Below are 17,985 nucleotides of genomic sequence, written 5' to 3' on the forward strand. Positions count from 1 at the left end.
ATGACAGTTTATTTTGTTACAAGTTCTCCAGTAATAATTTTTTGCTTTCTAATGACAAAGTTAAGACAGCTTTTTATGGGATGATGATATGTGAACATTTCTAGTATAGATAATATTCATGAGTAAAATATACATGTAATGAATACCAGAATACAATTATTTATTGAAACATTCATATATCCCTAAATATATGTACTTAGAGATTTTGATTAGGTGGGCAATTGGGTGGGCGCTTGATAATAAAAACAGTTGTGCTGCATATTCACACTTCTGATGGATAGAGCAGAAAAGTCTCTTCAAGGATATAAGGACAGCAATAATAATAATACATTTGGAAATAGTTTATTATTATGATATTTTAATCATTATTTAATAATTATTATTGTTATTATTTCTATTATTCAAATTTCTTGCGACGCACATGGGAACAATTATGAGTGAACCCCCCCCCCCCCACCGATTTTTTTCCTGCCTACAGCCATGTTCTGGAGCATGTTATTTGGTTTGGCCAGGTTGAATTTTCTATCTTTATCTTAAGTTGTGTAACAATTTGTGTTAAATACTCAAATTGTGAGTTTTATAAACCTACTCACACACACTATTTATATGCATAATTTAATTTACTACATTTAACCAATCAATGTGCTAGCTTTAAGTTTCTTTCGAAGATCGAACAATTAAAAAATATGGACAGTTTAACATGGCATTCAAATACATAAGTTATTACGTATTCATCCAAACTATTTTAGGGGGTATGATAAACGATTTTAGGGGTGGTCTTGAGTAATGAGCACCCCTGATTAGAGAGGAGGGGCACATCAACCCAGTTAACTTACGTGCTATCTGGGAAATATAGTGTCCAGTAAAGCTAAGAAAAAATTTGGTAGACACGCTGTCATAATAAAATACTTTGTGGGGATTACGATATGGTTTGAGGGTGGGAATGATATGATTTGGGGGATATGAGTGCAGCCATTGGCCTTGGGGGGGATGGGCACCCTTGTGCAATACGATGGTCATGAATTGGAACAAAACGCAAATAACAAAATGCAAGTACCATTTCTTAAACCAACATAGAATGTTTGAGTTTTAAGTTCACTTTATGCACAGATAGGCTAATAAGGACTGGACATACAGTTCAAAGTGAGTTCGGCACCATTGTGTGCCTCCACCGGGAATCACATCCGAGATGTCCTTGATTACAAGGCCACCACGTTATCGCTATGCCATAGGGCAGGGGTTTTCAAACTCTTTGCTGTTGTGGCTCCACTCCGCTGCCAAAGTCTGCACGCACCTCCCCTCATAATAACAGATTAATACATGCGATGTGACCATGTAAGATGAATGCAAAATCTCCTCATGTGTTTATTTATATAGATATGATATGGTATAGATACAAGTAATAAAAATATAATGTGTGTGATTAATGCAGGTGGTACGCAAGGTTTAAATGTTTATAAGCTGGTCTCAATTCATTTAGCGATACAATATTCATGAGATAAAAAAGGATAAATACAGACAGTAAAAGAAGCTGGATAATAGATGTTAAAAGCATGCATACAGCAAGGTTTAGATTTCCCCATTTAACTGTAGTCCCGTTTCTTCTAACAACATGCTCAATGGGTTGGCCTACATGGTGGAGTTGTTAGCACATCGTACTACAAAGCCAGGGGCCCAGGGTTCGAATCCCGGTCTGAGCATGGGTGTTTGTGAGTGTCCATTCATCTATTTCATCGTATCATCACTCATTCTCATCATCGCAATTAGCCAAAAGTGACACAAAAGTGAAGTAAAATAAACCAAAGCAATCAATGAAACAAACATGTTCAATATACAGAAGCAAACACCCACCAATGCTTTCATCTTTAATCTTCCTCTTCCAAAGCAGCAATATCCATTTGAAGTATTGTCTGATAGTTGCAGGATTTCCTTGTACCCTGTAGAGATATATACAGTTTGTAAAATATCAGAAAGATATGCCAATTTCTGTACAAATGCACTATCAATTAGGGTTTTCAGCAGGCAAGGTTTTCTTCTACAAGGTACAGTACCAATGCAGTTTCTGTCTCAGTTCAAAAACACGGGAGATGACATTACCGATGGACAGGGACGGCGCCAGAAATTTTTCACCGGGTGGGCAGAAGCTGTATATTTATAGATTAGCGTGGGCAGGTATAAATGTAAGGGCATATACATATATGTATGACATACATGTATATGTATCCCCTCCCCTCTTACACACCCGATTTCCCTTTTCTTTCTTACTCTTTAATGCCTTGTTATATCTTTCTCAGCTTGTTAACTCTTTCTCCGTTTCACCTTCTCTCGTTCCATTCTTCAAATGTTTCTCTTAAGTGGCACACACACACGCGTATGTGTGTTTGGTGTCTTTCATCTTTCTTTTCTAATATATTCTCGCATCTTGTACCACTTCTTTATCTCCGATGGATACAATTATTTCAAGGAAGTGTTTGTGCGTGCGCAGCCATACGTTCTAATCACATTCTTTCATTCACGTCAATGTAGTGAAATAAATGTGAATCGGTTGCATCACATTTTGTCCTTCAAGTGTAAAAAATACATGTCAAATACTCAATTTTATATAGTTATCCGGCCACAGTGATGGAAAGTGTGATTGTAGACAATGGTGAAGAATTAAATTACTTTCTCGTAATTTAAATGCATGTTCCTGATCATTTAATTTTCATCATATTAGTTTTTGACTGAAACTTGGGGGTTAATGATCACTTTTCTTGGCTTACAAGGTTATTGCAACTGACAAATGTCTGAATGTATGTTTGCAGTAACGGCGATCGTGTGCCAAAACTTGGGGGCAAGGACAGTTTACTTTTTTGGTAGAAAAGTTTTAGCATTAAGAGGCAATAGTGTGGATGCAACGAGTGGCATAATGTGGCGGGGGAACTTTCCCGACTTGTTCTTCCTAATTGCCGCCACTTGATATTTGCATTAAAATTAATGTCTTATTGGGAATGTGCGCATACACTCGAAAAAAAATATCTTTCCTCATTCTGCATAAAGTATCCCAACGCTATTTTGACAAGACATCACCCAAAAGTAATAACCAAGTAACAATGAAAAATCTGTTAAGAATTGAAGAGATTATTTCCTTGCTAAGTTGCTATTCGTTTTCTGAAGTTAGTCTTCGTTACTCATGCGGGAGAAGTGATGCACGTGTGGTTAGATAAACACATGCACTGAGGTAACAAAATAGTTTACATTTTGTAGAATGTGATTTTGGACACAAGGAATTCATCGAAATTGATCACTATAACCGGTAATTCATCTCTTTTTCACAGATAATTTGGGTTGTATTGAGCGACCTTTTCGAAAGCGCTCAAATGTCAACCTCTATCCTGCCAAGCATACCCTGGAAATCTTGCAGGTGAACAAATCTCTGGCGCCTGGAACCACAGTCAAAATAATAATTTGTGGTGGGTTGTATTTTCAGTGTCTGCGTGCATTTGTTTTCGTCCTTTGTCACTTTCACCTAATCACCATTGAACCTCATCGTCACCATTAGCCAAATTAGCAGAAAAGTGACTTCACATAGAACAAATCAGTCGAATCAGCAACAACTTACTCTTTCAAAAGTGGAGTTTCATTAGTTCATATTCTTCGAAAGTTGAGGTGGTAGTTTCAATTTCATATTGTTTCATTCTTGGATCAAGGCAGCTAACTCAGTGAACAATAACGTTGTTTTCCGAAAGTCTCAAAGTTGTTGTTTGTATATCACGTAGACATTTGAAGATGACATGTATGTAAAAATTGTAATGAAATAAAGAAAGCGGCACTTCTGGAATTTCAATGTAGACCTAATTAAAAAGTCGAAATAATTTATTGTGTTGCTAGAGGAAGCAACGCTAAGATGGGGTTTTTATTTTTATTTATTAGAGATTATTTTAATCATGCGCAGGCCAGGATTTATATATGTGAAGGCCCGGAGCTTACAACACGAAGACCCCTCTCCAATCCCCTCCACAGTCTCAGTTATAACTTTTCGCTAAGCTACATGAGGTGGTTAGTTATACGTATTTCTACATTTTTCATCACATCCGAAGTACCTCATTTTTTTATTTATGCTGTACTTTTCCAAGCAGTTTTCCCCAGTGAAGGCCCGGAGCTGCAGCCCTCAAGATCACCCTAAATCCTGATCTCATCTTGACCATACCCTGCATAATTTTGCACCTCCTAAGTCTACTAGCTGCTTCTAATTATAGAAGATTCAATTGATGACAGTTTATTTTGTTTCAAGTTCTCTAGTAATTCTCTTATTTTGCATTCTAATGACAAAGTTAAGACAGCTTTTTATGGGATGATGATATGTGAACATTTCTAGTATACATAATCTTAATGAGTAAAATATACAAGTAATGAATACGAAAATATACTTATTTATTGAAACATTCACATATCCCCAAGTGTATGTACTTAGTGAATTTGATTGGGTGGGCAATCGGGTGGGCACAGGATTTTTTGGGTGGGCGCTTTTTTATTTATCAACACATTTCAAGCTTTCAGAAAAAAGTAATACTTTTTAGGAAGAGCTCGTGCCTCCCCTGCGAAAGTTCGGCACCTTCCCAGGAAGGTGAGCCTCACGTTTTTTTTTAATACAACTACCATAGGGAAAGCCCAACACAGTGTAGAATAACAATGTTTGAAAATAGCGATGTTACCATTGACATAGCGCAGATTGTACGCACCATTAATTTATTCACACGCCCCGCTAAAATTGTTTACAAAGGCTCAAAGCAACTCTATGGTTCTTATCCTTGTGCATCGCAAAAACCTTTTTGATACTGTATTGCTGCAATGTGTGCGTGCGTGTACAGTGTGGTGTGATACAACACCAACAAACTTTCACAGTGCATACAATACTTACTGGTAACATTTTGCTTGTAGAGTACTCAAAAAATTGTGTTTCATCCTGTGTAGATATGCAACCATGCAACACAGATTCACGGTTGCCACTATCATTTTGTCGGAAAATGACAAAATTTTTAGTACGCATAGTGCGAAGTAAGTCTCCTGGTGTGTGAATATTTCTGCACAACACTTATGAAGGCTTTTTTAATGTGAAACCATGAAATAGGATGTGCATGGTTTCACATACATATAGATGGTGATACTCGATCAGTGGCGTGCGGTGCTAAATCGGCAGGGGAACAGGTGACCTGCACTTGCCCCCTCCCCTCCCATACCTGTCGTAATATAATACAGTAAACCAAGTAAAATTCAACCCTTGTTGAAATGAACCAAATAAACATACGAAACATATGTTAAAAATTTTCAGAAGTGACATACATGAAGCACGTTAAAATTATGAAAATACCAATGTTAAAGCAAATATGATATAATGTAAACAAAACATTAAAAACAAAATTGTTGATGCGCAACAAAGGAAAAATTAATAAAAGCAATTTATGATTGATCAGAAAAAAAATGTTTTGTCGAAACCGGTTTCATCTCTCCATTTGTAGATTAAGTTTACATTTTTTTTCTAGACTTGAGCATTGTAATTCAAACGTCCTTAATGCAATAATGGCAATCAGATGGCCGAGTTTTTTCATGACGTCCACTAGATTTGTAGAAATTGTGACAAAATCCGAACTGTTTGGAACTGTTCCAAACTCCCTCTAGGGAACAAACATGGACAACAAAAATTTGCCACTGGAAGAGTATCCAGTTAATCATTTTACAGAGTTGTAGTAACTTGTTTGAAAATGCCTTGTGTACGATTTCGTTTTAGTTTCTAATTAGGTTAGGATAGGTGCATGTCTGCTGTCTTTTCTGTAAAGTTCAATGTACTAAAAGCTTTCGTCTTCAGCCGTTCGATCATTCAACATTCGCTTTCTTGTCCTGCGCTGCGCTTGTCTTGCTGGTGGAACAGGTGGATGCGAGCTGTTCCCTCGGAAGCTATTTCGCAGCGTTTAGCCAAGGCATTTAGCAGACGCTTAGACTCTAGAAGATTTATCCAGTTCGTTATGACTGGCAGACGCAATTTTGCAATGAGATTAGGAAACTATAGACTTACTACACTCCAAACTATCACTACGATGCAATTAAGCTTTAGCACATAGCAAAAACTCGAAGGAAAACGAATTCGCTATGTCTCTTGTAGGGAACAGCTTGAGAGTTCAGCTTCCGCGGTGGGAAGTGGCTCCATGAGGATCGTTTAACTTCGCGCGTCGTCGGAAATACTCGGCGTCAGAACAGAGGGTTGACGAGGGTAAACAAACTTCCAGTCAGGGTGAAAGTTTTTCTTCGGCGTGTTGATTTCGGAAGAAAGAAGTTTTCTTATTATGTTATTATAGATAATTTAAATAGCTAAAAAGGGCGATAAGTAGAAGGGAACAGCCTGTTCCCTCTGTTCCATGGAGGGACCGCCACTGTACTCGATGTAAGGGGAGGGGGTGACATCATCCTGTCAGATAGCATCTCTGCTAGCAACATATTGTTTCCAAAAAGTACTATTGATTTACTTTCTTCTTTCTACCGAAAAAGTCATTGACAGCTGGCAACCAATGCTGCATGACTGCATATATACAAGGTAAAAACTGCAGTTTTTAAAGGGCTCGTTATGTTGAAATGAGGAAACCGTTACCAGCATATGTTGAATGACTTGATGTGAAAGTTTGTATCTTTGATCCATATCCCCCACTTACTGTATATTGGAATATGCTTCTACATTGAAACAGTAATAATTTTATATTATGCAGTATTTTTTCACCCTCCTCTCAAAAGTAATTAATCACTACCATATGAACATTATCATCCTTTGTACTCTCACAAATAAAAAATCATAATGCTTCCAGCATATCACTACTTGCCTTCGTTTCAGGGAGAGCTACTGCATTATTGCTATGCTGTATCCCTGTTGGAATATGTATGTTGCCTAATGCCTAGGCGTGAGTGATTAGATTGCATTTCTGCAAAAGTAGCAAAAAAAGTTGACCTCAAAATTGTCAAAACCCAAATCTGGCTATCAGTTACAAAGTCCACTGGGTTTTAATCTTCCTTCAGCACAATAGCATCCTTACTAAAACCTAACCAGTGATATCTCACTCTGTATCCGTGTCTTGTATTTGTAACATGACAAGTAATAGCTGGTGTCAAGGAGAGGACTTCAATTAAAAAAATATTACATCAAGTTTGCATCAATAAGAAAAATAGAAGAATAGCAGGAAAAATGTAATTTGCATTCTGTAGGTTTTGCAATCATTCTCTGAAACCCGATGTTGTTGCATTACTTAGACTTGGCAGAGGTCAGGCTATAATTTGCTGATATTTATATTTTCCAGTCTTTCCTATAACAAATGGGAAAAAACAATCATATTACTGTTATCTCTGTGTATGTGAAAGTTTTCATACTATAAAGGAAAGCCACTATTTCTAGTAAATGGTAGCTTGGAAGAAATTACATTTTCCTGGAAACAAATTTAGTATTATTGACTCTCTCTATATACCCCTTTAATACAAGTTATGATATCTGAAAGAATTCCATTGAGGAAAATTATATCGCCAAATTTAGGAAATACATACATTACAGAAAGTACAGCAAAGCAAAGGTTGAGTTGGATCATGCTGAAAGAACAGTAGTAACTGCAGAATAGTAACTGAAGTACTATTTCCAGAATATCACAAGGAAGACTAAAGATCAGATGGGTAGATAATGTTACAAATGACATAAAAGGAAATAATAGAAGAATACAAAATTAGAAGAAATGGAAAAGTGTGGTGTTTGTGTCATTGTTGCTTATTTTTTAAAACTTATTACCTTCAATACTTCCAACAGCATATGGCAATGCACTTAACTACATGTACAAAAATTCAGTGAATGTGAAAATAGTACACATTCACTTTATGAGAATTTCCCTACATTAAATTACATCTAGCTTTTTTTAGGAAATTTATAATATAATAGTTTTATGCCATAACGATGGTTGCCTCATAACTGCTCTTGTCCTGCATAATGTTCTTGCTACTATAAAAAAAAAAGTAGAATTGCCATAAGACAGATCTTTCCAAAAATTAACTCAACTCTAAATAAGAAGTATGAATATAGTTTTCTTTATTTACTTTATCATACATATGTTTAATTACTTTCATGAAGTAATACGCTTTAATATAATGTAATGTTAATATCAATGATTATTTTTTAGGTATACAAGGAATTTGGTGGATGAAGGAAATGGAAAATTTAACTTGATGATCCTGTGCTGGGGCGAAGGTCATGGGTCCAGTATTCATGACCACGCTGATGCCCATTGCTTCATGAAGGTAAGGAACTAATTTACATTTACATTCATTCAAATGACCAGAAATGCTTCAGTAGCAATTACTTTATGGCAGTGGTACCATGGAGCAAGTGGAGTATGATGCACACGTGCCAATTGGTTGGAGGACCAGAGTGTAATCAACCCAAAGTAAGTTCAAGACCCTGAATCTCCCCAGTCCTATTGAATTGTAATTGCGAAAATTACAGGGGAATCTGAAATTTTACTGTCCCACACCAATCCTGCAGTACTAGATTTCAAAGGAACTTGGTAATTGTTTTACCTGCTGTTTGCTTAGGTATCACACTCGATAGAATAAAGATATCTGATTTGACCAGTATGTGAATAGGTACATCTTGAAATATATGTGACCAATCAAAAGCTGAACAAGTGTCTTAGTACAATAAGTAGCATGAGAGCTTTGACAGAAGAATGCACATAGCCAAATTATCAGAAATTGATATGTATACGTATAGGTCTCGGAAGTTGATGACCTAAAAATTCTCAAAAACTGACCTATAGAATGACCTCAAAATCAATAAAAAAGACCTAAAAATTACAAAAAATGGCCTTAAAATTTCCACCCTCAAAATGAAAGCTTGATTTTCTTCATAAATTACAAGAGACTAGTTGAATAATTTAATAAAATCTGTTGTATGGTGGTTTGAACTATCTAAGCAAAGGAAATAAAAACAAGTGCTAATGTACAGCCCACCGCTCAGGAGAAGATCCCTGCCGGAAGTCGAGTGACGTAGCGGCAGGCGACTCCACTATTAGGGTTGGGGGAGTGCACCCTGGGTCAGAAACAAGCGCTGTCGTCTCGCTGTAAGGCTTGAGTCTCATCTACTCTCAAGCAACGCTCAAATCACTGTCCACGCTCGGTCAGGGGGTATCCTCATTAGCGGTCAAGGTATAATCATCGTCAATCTGGTGTTGATTTCTTGACAGAGTACTCTCATTTTCTAATTATTTTTTTTATAAAGAGCCTGCCGATTGTACTAACTACAATGTTTAAGATATTTTCAACGACGGAATTGGCTATTACAGCACTGGCGTTCGAAGAAAATTGTAAAGAAAAAAAAAAGAATTGCGAAAACGAGAATGTTTATTTGCACTTACAATGTGCAAAGCTACAAATGTAACAATGGTAAACATTACTTTGTCGGTCTAGGTTGGCCATGAAAATTTTCGGGCTGATTGTTTCATATGGACATTGTTGATCATTTCTTTTATTCGAACGTTTCCGACACTACACGGCTGAATAATGTACAGGATAAGCAGTACAAAAATATGCTGTACACTGAAGATAGAAAAAAAAAACAATGAAAAATAAACAAATTCATAACTCAAAACTTAATAAAGAAAATCAATATTGGCCAAACTTACTGCATCTATGAAAGAGGTTGTGCCAGATCATCATTCTCCCCATCATCCTCTTCATTGCAGCTTGTGGTGCTTTCTGAAGAACTGTCGCTGTCGCTGTCCTCTGCTCCTCCAAAAGAAATAATTATTCGTTCGACCTCGTCTTCCATCAGTCCGTCCTTTTCCCAGTACTTTTTCTCAAGTTTTTCCACGTGCGCGCAGTATCCCTTCCAGTCCTCTTGGTTGCAAGAAGCAATTCCCTGTATAGTGAGATCATGTAGTTGAGATACCGACAGCGATCCCGATATATTATGATCCCGCACATATTTTTTAACTTTCGCCCAAGCTAATTCGATGGCGTTCAAATCGCATGCATATGGTGGTAAACGGAGTACTGTATGGCCATACTGCTGCAGAGTCTTGTCCACACGAAAGGTTTTCTCTTGTGGCTTATTAGCCTGTATTAGTTCGTGCAATTCGACTTTCCTCATGCTTGCGTCGAACGGGATGTAGCTGTAGCTGTAGCTGTAGCTCGAGGGAACCTTATCCACCTGCACAGTATGATAAGGAGCATTATCTCTGATGACAACGGACCGATGGGGTATATTCGGGACCAGCTTCTCTGTCAGCCACTTCTCAAAATTTGATCTGTTCATTTGCCCATGGTAGTCTCCTGTGGAGCAGCCTGCTTTATAGATCAGGCTTGCATTGGGAATGAACCCATTACTGCAACCTGCGTGGACAACAATGAATCGATGTGCAGAACTTGCGTTAGATATCACACCCGGAATATCATTTGACTGCCAACATTTGTTTGATATTAGATTGGTGTCCACAGCCGTTTCGTCAACATACACAAGCGTGCGATTCTCTTCCCGAAATCGTTTTATGGCACGTAAATATCTGCTCCGCCATGTCACAATGTCCGGTCTCTCCATTAAAATTGTCCTTTTGTTTCTGCAGGTCTTCCATTCAAAGCCGGATCTTCTCATCAAACGACGCAAAGAATCCTCCTTCCACGGGAAATTAATTTTTTGTCGTATGACAGACAAAAGTTTACCACAGGTCGGTACACTTTTTTCACTTATGTACATGTCACGAATTGAATTCCTGATTACATTCATATCAAAATCATCGAGAGTCACATTACGGTGAGGTGGCCTTTTCCTAATCTTTCCAGGGGAAACTAGTTTTCTCATCGGTGACCGCTCATTTCGTTCACGCGATTCTTTCCGAATCCTCTTGATTGTCGGCTCCGACAAACCTGTTGCTGCAGACGCACGCTTGGTGCTCTGTGTAATTGGCAGCAAATATTGCTTTTCTTCAGATTCACGATCGCAAAAGTCAATTACTTTGCTGACAATATTACGCACTTCACTATGCACAGTAGCACCTTTCCTCCTTACACCTGCCATAACTCTTACAACACCACGAACACAACGAAAAATCACAATGAAACACCCACGCAAAAGCACTTCCACAACAACAATGACCGCAGCGGAAGACTTCCTGCTACCCCTAGAATCTGCAAATAGACCGGTCTTCCCCTGACCCTCCGCTCGTCCTCGCCCCTCATTTAGGGATCTTCTCGTGAGCGGTGAGCTGTAGTTATCTATATTCTTTTACATCAAGGTTACATAATATACTCCGCAAGGTTTTTCTGTTCAAGTCATTCACCTCCTTTCAGCAGATGAAAATACAGTTTTCTGTCGTGTGCATAAGATTATATTTTTCTATGTTGTGACTAATTTTACTTTAAAATCACAGATTATTAAAGCGATAATAGTGGCCAACAAGGGGAACTCAAAGTAGGCTTTACCCAAATTGTTCTAAGTTTGCTAAAAGAAAATTAAATTTACCACAATTAATTACATTGCCAAAGATTTCAGTTAAATATAAGGTAAGAATTGACAATATAGAGAAAGTCTGTAATTTTGTTAATTTTCAGTATACTAACTAATTTTGGCCTCCTAATCATGAATCTGTTGTAAAAAACCGGGGGTCACGTCTGGAAATTGTACATTTTGATGAAACATTGTTTGTTAGCCCCAAAAACCATCCACAGGTAGCCCCACAAACCATTGACGTTAGCCCCAAAAACCATCCACGGGTAGCCCCACAAACCATTGACATTAGCCCCAAAAACCATCCATGGGTAGCCCCGCTTTTGAATTGACCATAATTACGATTAATGGCATACTTGCTTAAAATACCATGTTAGGGAATTTAAAAATGTAAGTTATGCTAGCCAATTCATTTACAATTTCATGAAACAACTGGGAAGGAGAATAAAGAAACTTCAAAAATGATATAAAAAGCAAGAAAAATGACCTTCAAACCAAAAAGATTGAAAAAAAATCAAAATCAAAACAATGTTTTCTGCTTCTAACTGAAGTGTAACAGACTACTATCAGGTTTAACATTGTCTTCAAAGCCTAGAAAAAAAAATGATTTGTCATCAACTTCCTAGCCCTATATACATATTTAAACAGTGTTAACTACTATTATAATCAAGTTTCAAATACACTGAAAAATTATGAAAAAAGAAAGTTTACATTTGAAGTTTAACAAATCTTAACTAATAACGATAAACTTGATATAAATATCTTTACTAAGATTAACTTGAATCATTTTTCAAGTATTCTGTAGCAAATACAATAAGATGATTATTTATTATGGATATGATTTTGGAAGACTTTTTAGCGTTAGAATTAGAAATTCTTTATTCATGGGCAAGGTTCAGTCTGTGGCTGCCTGCTCTACCACTATGCCTTCAATTATTTAAAGTTGATAATTCACTTTAAGTTTAATCGTGATAAATATATTAATCACTCTACAAATGTGTTAGTAAAGAACACTAATCTTGTCATTATAAACACTGATCATCATCTGTGCACAAGGATGCTTATGGATAATACTTAGCTGCACATCTTCAAAGATGGTGATTTCAAGCTCCCATTGCATCACAGTAAGGTAGTTCATATGAAGGAAAGAAATGGCAATTATAGCAGCTCATAATGCTTTATCTGATGTCACCAAGTCCTACTTCTTGACATAAAAATGTAATATTGTGTTGTGAAACAAACCTTTCTACTATAATTCTTTAGTTTCACGACAAAATAAGGAGCCTATAAAATATCAAGATTCTGTTCTTTCTCTCCATTCATCAACTACTAGTCCAATATTACCAGCTCCTCACAAATCACCACTAACAAGCATATGATAAAAATACTGATGTTCAAATGTTTTAAATGTTAAGCATGAAGATTTTGTGAAAAGTAGCACTATTGAAACCGATTTAAATACAAGTATTGAAGATAAATTACATAATCTGTCACATATTCAACAAATATTTCATTAGATAAAAGAATATTAGAATTTCATGTATCCTGTCATAAATTCCAATATAAGAGCTGTGCTTTTATGAATATGATGTGCAATGATTATAGGTGCACCAGAATATACGTATCATAACACATTTAGTTGAAATATACAGTTTCCAATATAATATTTTGCTCATTTTCTGCCACAACAATATAGATGGTCTTTATGATCTCAGGAAAAAAAGACATGTTACTGTGCTACACCAGGGGTTCCAGGTTCGAATCCCAGCCTGGGCATGGGTGTTCTTTATGAGTGTTCCTTCATCAATTTTATCATATCATCACTCATCCTCATCTGAATGTAAGTTACAAGTGATATTGCAACATGCTACGGGGAGGAAGACATTGGGGGGGGGGGACTCCATTCTATTCATCTCCCACATGGTCTCCTTTTTGTGTAACTACATGGATACAGGATCATTTATGAACATAGCACAATATTTTGAGTAGTTCACAATGATGAAAACCATAATAAACCAATAGAATAACACAGGTAAAAAAGATGTGTTATTCATAATTTTAACATCTTGCAAACAAATGTCATGGCAGCCATATTTGCCAAGGTGTATCATAATTATGCAAATTAGTTCAAAATAGGATAATTCGTGTACTGTGACATTAAAAAATTGTAATCTGAGAATTTTCAGCCTAAAATAAAATTTAAAAGTTTCCAAATTATAGGTTCCTTGAGAAATATACTTATTTTCATACTTGAAAATACATTCAAATATATCAGGAAACTGTTTGACTGTCATAGAAATGCAAGCTGAACACTATTGGCTGAACAATAATAGGTCGTTCATCTGTTCTTAGCTTCAAACGATCAGAGAGGAAGACCTAGCAATGAAACGCATCAGCCCAATTACTAATTACCAGTATTGATTTCACATTGAATTTTGAAGTTTAGTTTCAACATGTAAAAAAAAAAGTAAGTTTCCAGATGAAGTTATATAATATCTAGCATTTTTTCTTCACTGCAAGTGATATGATTAAAGGAAAGGCTGTTGTTCTTGAAGATAATTACATAGTTTGTAACATCAGTAACACGAAGGTTGATGTGAGAAATTGAATAATAACAGTATTAAATAATGTAATATTTTTTATACCAAGTAGTGGCGTGCCCAGGATTTTCAAAAGGGAGGGGTTATGTATACATTTTCTTGGTAGTCAGCTCTCATTTTGTCATATTTTCCTACCTTTGATGTTCTTTTTTTTTAGGAATACTGGGTGAAAGGAGGGGGGTTATAACACCCATCAATTCCCCCCTTGAGCATGCCACTGATAACAAGATATCACATTTGCAGATTTCTCCGGTAATAATTCGTCAGTTTTTCTGTCTTCCTTAAAATCATGAAAGGTTTATTATCATAATGTGATACATTTGAATGTGGATCATGTAAAATATTTTAAGTTTTATGAGTTTTATACAATGGGCGATATTCAGCAAACTTTCTCCACAATTCATTGCGCAAAATCACCATATTTTGGGCAAACAGATCAGATCCTGTGTTGAAAACATGCCAGGTAAGAATCGTGTGTGGGGGTCTGCTGAAGTGATTTAAGGTATAATTATCATGATCATGTATATATAAAATATCACAAATGTTCTCACTGTAAGAAGGCTTCTCATGTACTTTCCTAAACAGGCAGACTTCACGTGGTTTCCTTCCAAAGTACAATGCGTGATGTCAAGCTGAATATCATTCATTCATATTTGTTTTTACATCATCTAAAGTTATTTTCTCTATCAAAATGTTTGAGGGGACTCTTTTTCGTGTAGCGTGTAAGGTATTGTTGATTCTCATTAATTAAGGTTGGATAATTATTACACCTTTGTCATTAGGAAAGTGACTATTACCTGTCGAAAGAAGCACTTATTGCATATCAATTTAAATTCTGCGACAAGCATACATTCTCAATCCAAAAGTTCCTAAATGATTTCCAAAGTGTAAGGCTTAAATGTAACAAAAGCTCTCGAAAATTTTATACCATGCTCCAGTGGCTACATGAAAAACAGTGGAAAAAACATTGCCTTCATTTACACCAAGCCTACATATAAAATAATTAATACTCTTTGTGGCTATTCTTAAGCTGCGTAAATATTTGGACATGTAAAATGCAAATATATAGTGGTATTAATCACAGCATTTTTTTAATTAATCAATATTCAATTGAATACTCCCATACACACACTGCACTGGAAAAGTTGCTTGCTACTTGCTGCTAATGATAGGTACAGGGCAAAGAAAGTGCATACCGTTACACACACATCTACATAAAAACCAGGCCATGCTAGAATAAAGAGGTATTTTTTGTTGATGTTGCTGATATTTTCTACTACGATTAGAAAGCAAGGGGGGGAAATGTTGGAAGTCATTATATTGAGGTAATTAAAGTCTGATAACTACTCACACTGTCACATTTTCTTTAATGCAGGTTCTCCATGGTGGTTTGAGTGAAGTGAGATTTGAATGGCCCAGTGATTCTGAAGAGAATCAGGAACTAAGAGAAATATGCAGGACTCAACTTAATACAAATGGAGTATGTTACATTAATGGTAAGTTAGAAGTTTCAGCATTCTCTGTGGAATTGTATATCCTTTTTACAGCATAATATACAGAGCTTTCAAACTGACTAAAATGAATCAATAATTGTTTTATATGAATTTGTTTGTGAGAAGATAACAACATGGCAACAAGAACTTCTTATTTTCCTGATTTGTAAAATCATTATTGCATAATACTAATATGAAACATAATCACAGTCCAAACAGTATTAAGAAATTAAACTTTGGCATTGACAATAGGTCACAGATCAAAATGATAGTATTACATCCAGATAGGAAAATGCCCGATATTTGGAGAAACAACTTAAATTAATTATCATAAATGAAGGATAAACATGATGAAACTTGTTTAAGTTTCATACTAATATCTCTATGTTATTTGGCTTTAAATAAACATCTGTGCGCAAAGTCTTGTGATATATTTTAGAGAAGATCTCAAATTTTTTTACAATGGTAAAATGGTAGTTATCCTGTTGAAGATGATACCTTTGTTTCACAAACACCAGCACAAAAGCATTAGCTGCCAGTTGATTATATCACAATGATATATGGGTCATTTCTTATGAATTATATATAAAACTGACTGGAACACCTTTCTTAAAACATAACCAACACTTCATATAAAAAATATAATGATAATACAAGCACAGCTAAACTTTTGTAGTCTACAATTTCCTGATGCATGTAATTAATTTCTTGTTGAAATCTCGATTGTGAAAAATGCGTAGCTTCACCCACTGGAGAACAGATATATAAATAGAGGCATGCAAATTTCGTTTTTGATGAAAAAGTGAAATAACATGCTGTAATGTTAATTTTTCATGTTCTTGAAAGGTGTGAGGTGCATTTTCCTACCCTGTTTTGTCACGAAATGAACTGCAAACTGTGAAATAGACTCAAACACAAAATTTAGAGTTTATTTACAGACACGACACTTTCTGAAGTTTGAATTATCCTGCGAGTTATGCAAATCACGGAAAAAAACTCTCAGGATAATTGATTAGTTCCACTTTAAATATTTCAGAAGCAAAGATGGACCTCTTTATACAGGAATAAACTTAATACTCTGGTAACTACATAAATGTGCTATTAGAAAGGATATGTTTATTTTCTGTAATAAGTGCAGTTTGTAAATCAATTTTAGAACCAAAATGACATTTGATATACCACTTTTGATCCGATTTTTCACCACTATAACAAAATTTTATTTTACTTATTGCTTTTGAACACAAAATTGAGTTTTTTTAACCAAAATTTTACTTTTTTATTTACCTAAAATATGTGCCTATATATATATATATATATATATATATATATATTATTATTATTATTATTATTATAATAGTGACTTACAATGTAGTAGTTGAACATACCGATTTAGAACACTGGACCAGCAAGTTTATTGTGACTTGATATGAACAAACATAACTGTCAGTTTTAAATTCAGAAGTGTTTCTAATATATGAGCTGATTTGGATTTTTTTTGTTATAATTGTAATATTATAATATATATATATATATATATATATATATATATATATATATATATATGGGTTGTATATATATATATATATTATAATATTACAATTGTAATATTATTATATATATATATATATATATATATATATATATTATAATATTACAATTGTAATATTATTATATATATATATATGGGTTGTATATATATTTATATATATTATAATATTACAATTATATATATATATATATATGGGTTGTATATATATATATATATTATAATATTACAATTATAACAAAAAAAATCCAAATCAGCTCATATATTAGAAACACTTCTGAATTTAAAACTGACAGTTATGTTTGTTCATATCAAGTCACAATAAACTTGCTGGTCCAGTGTTCTAAATCGGTATGTTCAACTACTACATTGTAAGTCACTATTATAATAATAATAATTGAAATAATATTTGTCTGTAATTGGTAGGTAACACTTGCAGGAAATCAAAGCTAACTGACAAGAAGCCTGGAACCAATGTATAAACTTTTAGAAATGCTTATAAAGTTTCATCCTGAAATGCTCCTTATGCATAGAGCAGGGTAGCTACGATTTTTTGATTATGAAATTCCCTGACTTTTCCAGGTTTTCCAGACCAGAAATGAAATTTTTCCAGACATATTGGTCGTAATGATTTTTGCTTTTTAACCTCATGTTTTTCAATTAAATATGCAGGCACGTTAATTATTATGAATATGAATATACACAGTTATTAGCTGAAAATTTACCAAGTGATTAATATAATGCTATTCAATGAAAAAATAAATAACTATTGTACTTCCCCATTTACTAAGTCATTACAATTAAGGTGGTGTAAAAAATCAATAAAAAATGTGGCATATATCAAAG

General features: G+C 35.0%; 1 protein-coding gene across 1 annotated transcript in view; it reads left to right on the forward strand.

Annotated features, from left to right (window-relative positions):
• The window catches only part of LOC146000107 (cysteine dioxygenase type 1), a 63,197-nt gene that overhangs the window by 32,265 nt on the left and 12,947 nt on the right, over positions 1 to 17,985 (forward strand). The window contains exons 2-3 of the mRNA XM_083137451.1: positions 8,181 to 8,298; positions 15,476 to 15,596. Of these exons, the coding sequence (XP_082993577.1) occupies positions 8,181 to 8,298; positions 15,476 to 15,596 (239 nt within the window). The remainder of the gene's footprint in view (positions 1 to 8,180; positions 8,299 to 15,475; positions 15,597 to 17,985) is intronic.

This window comes from Lepisma saccharinum, chromosome 1 (genome assembly GCF_977018435.1).
Source record: "Lepisma saccharinum chromosome 1, izLepSacc3.1, whole genome shotgun sequence".
NCBI lineage: Eukaryota > Metazoa > Arthropoda > Insecta > Zygentoma > Lepismatidae > Lepisma > Lepisma saccharinum.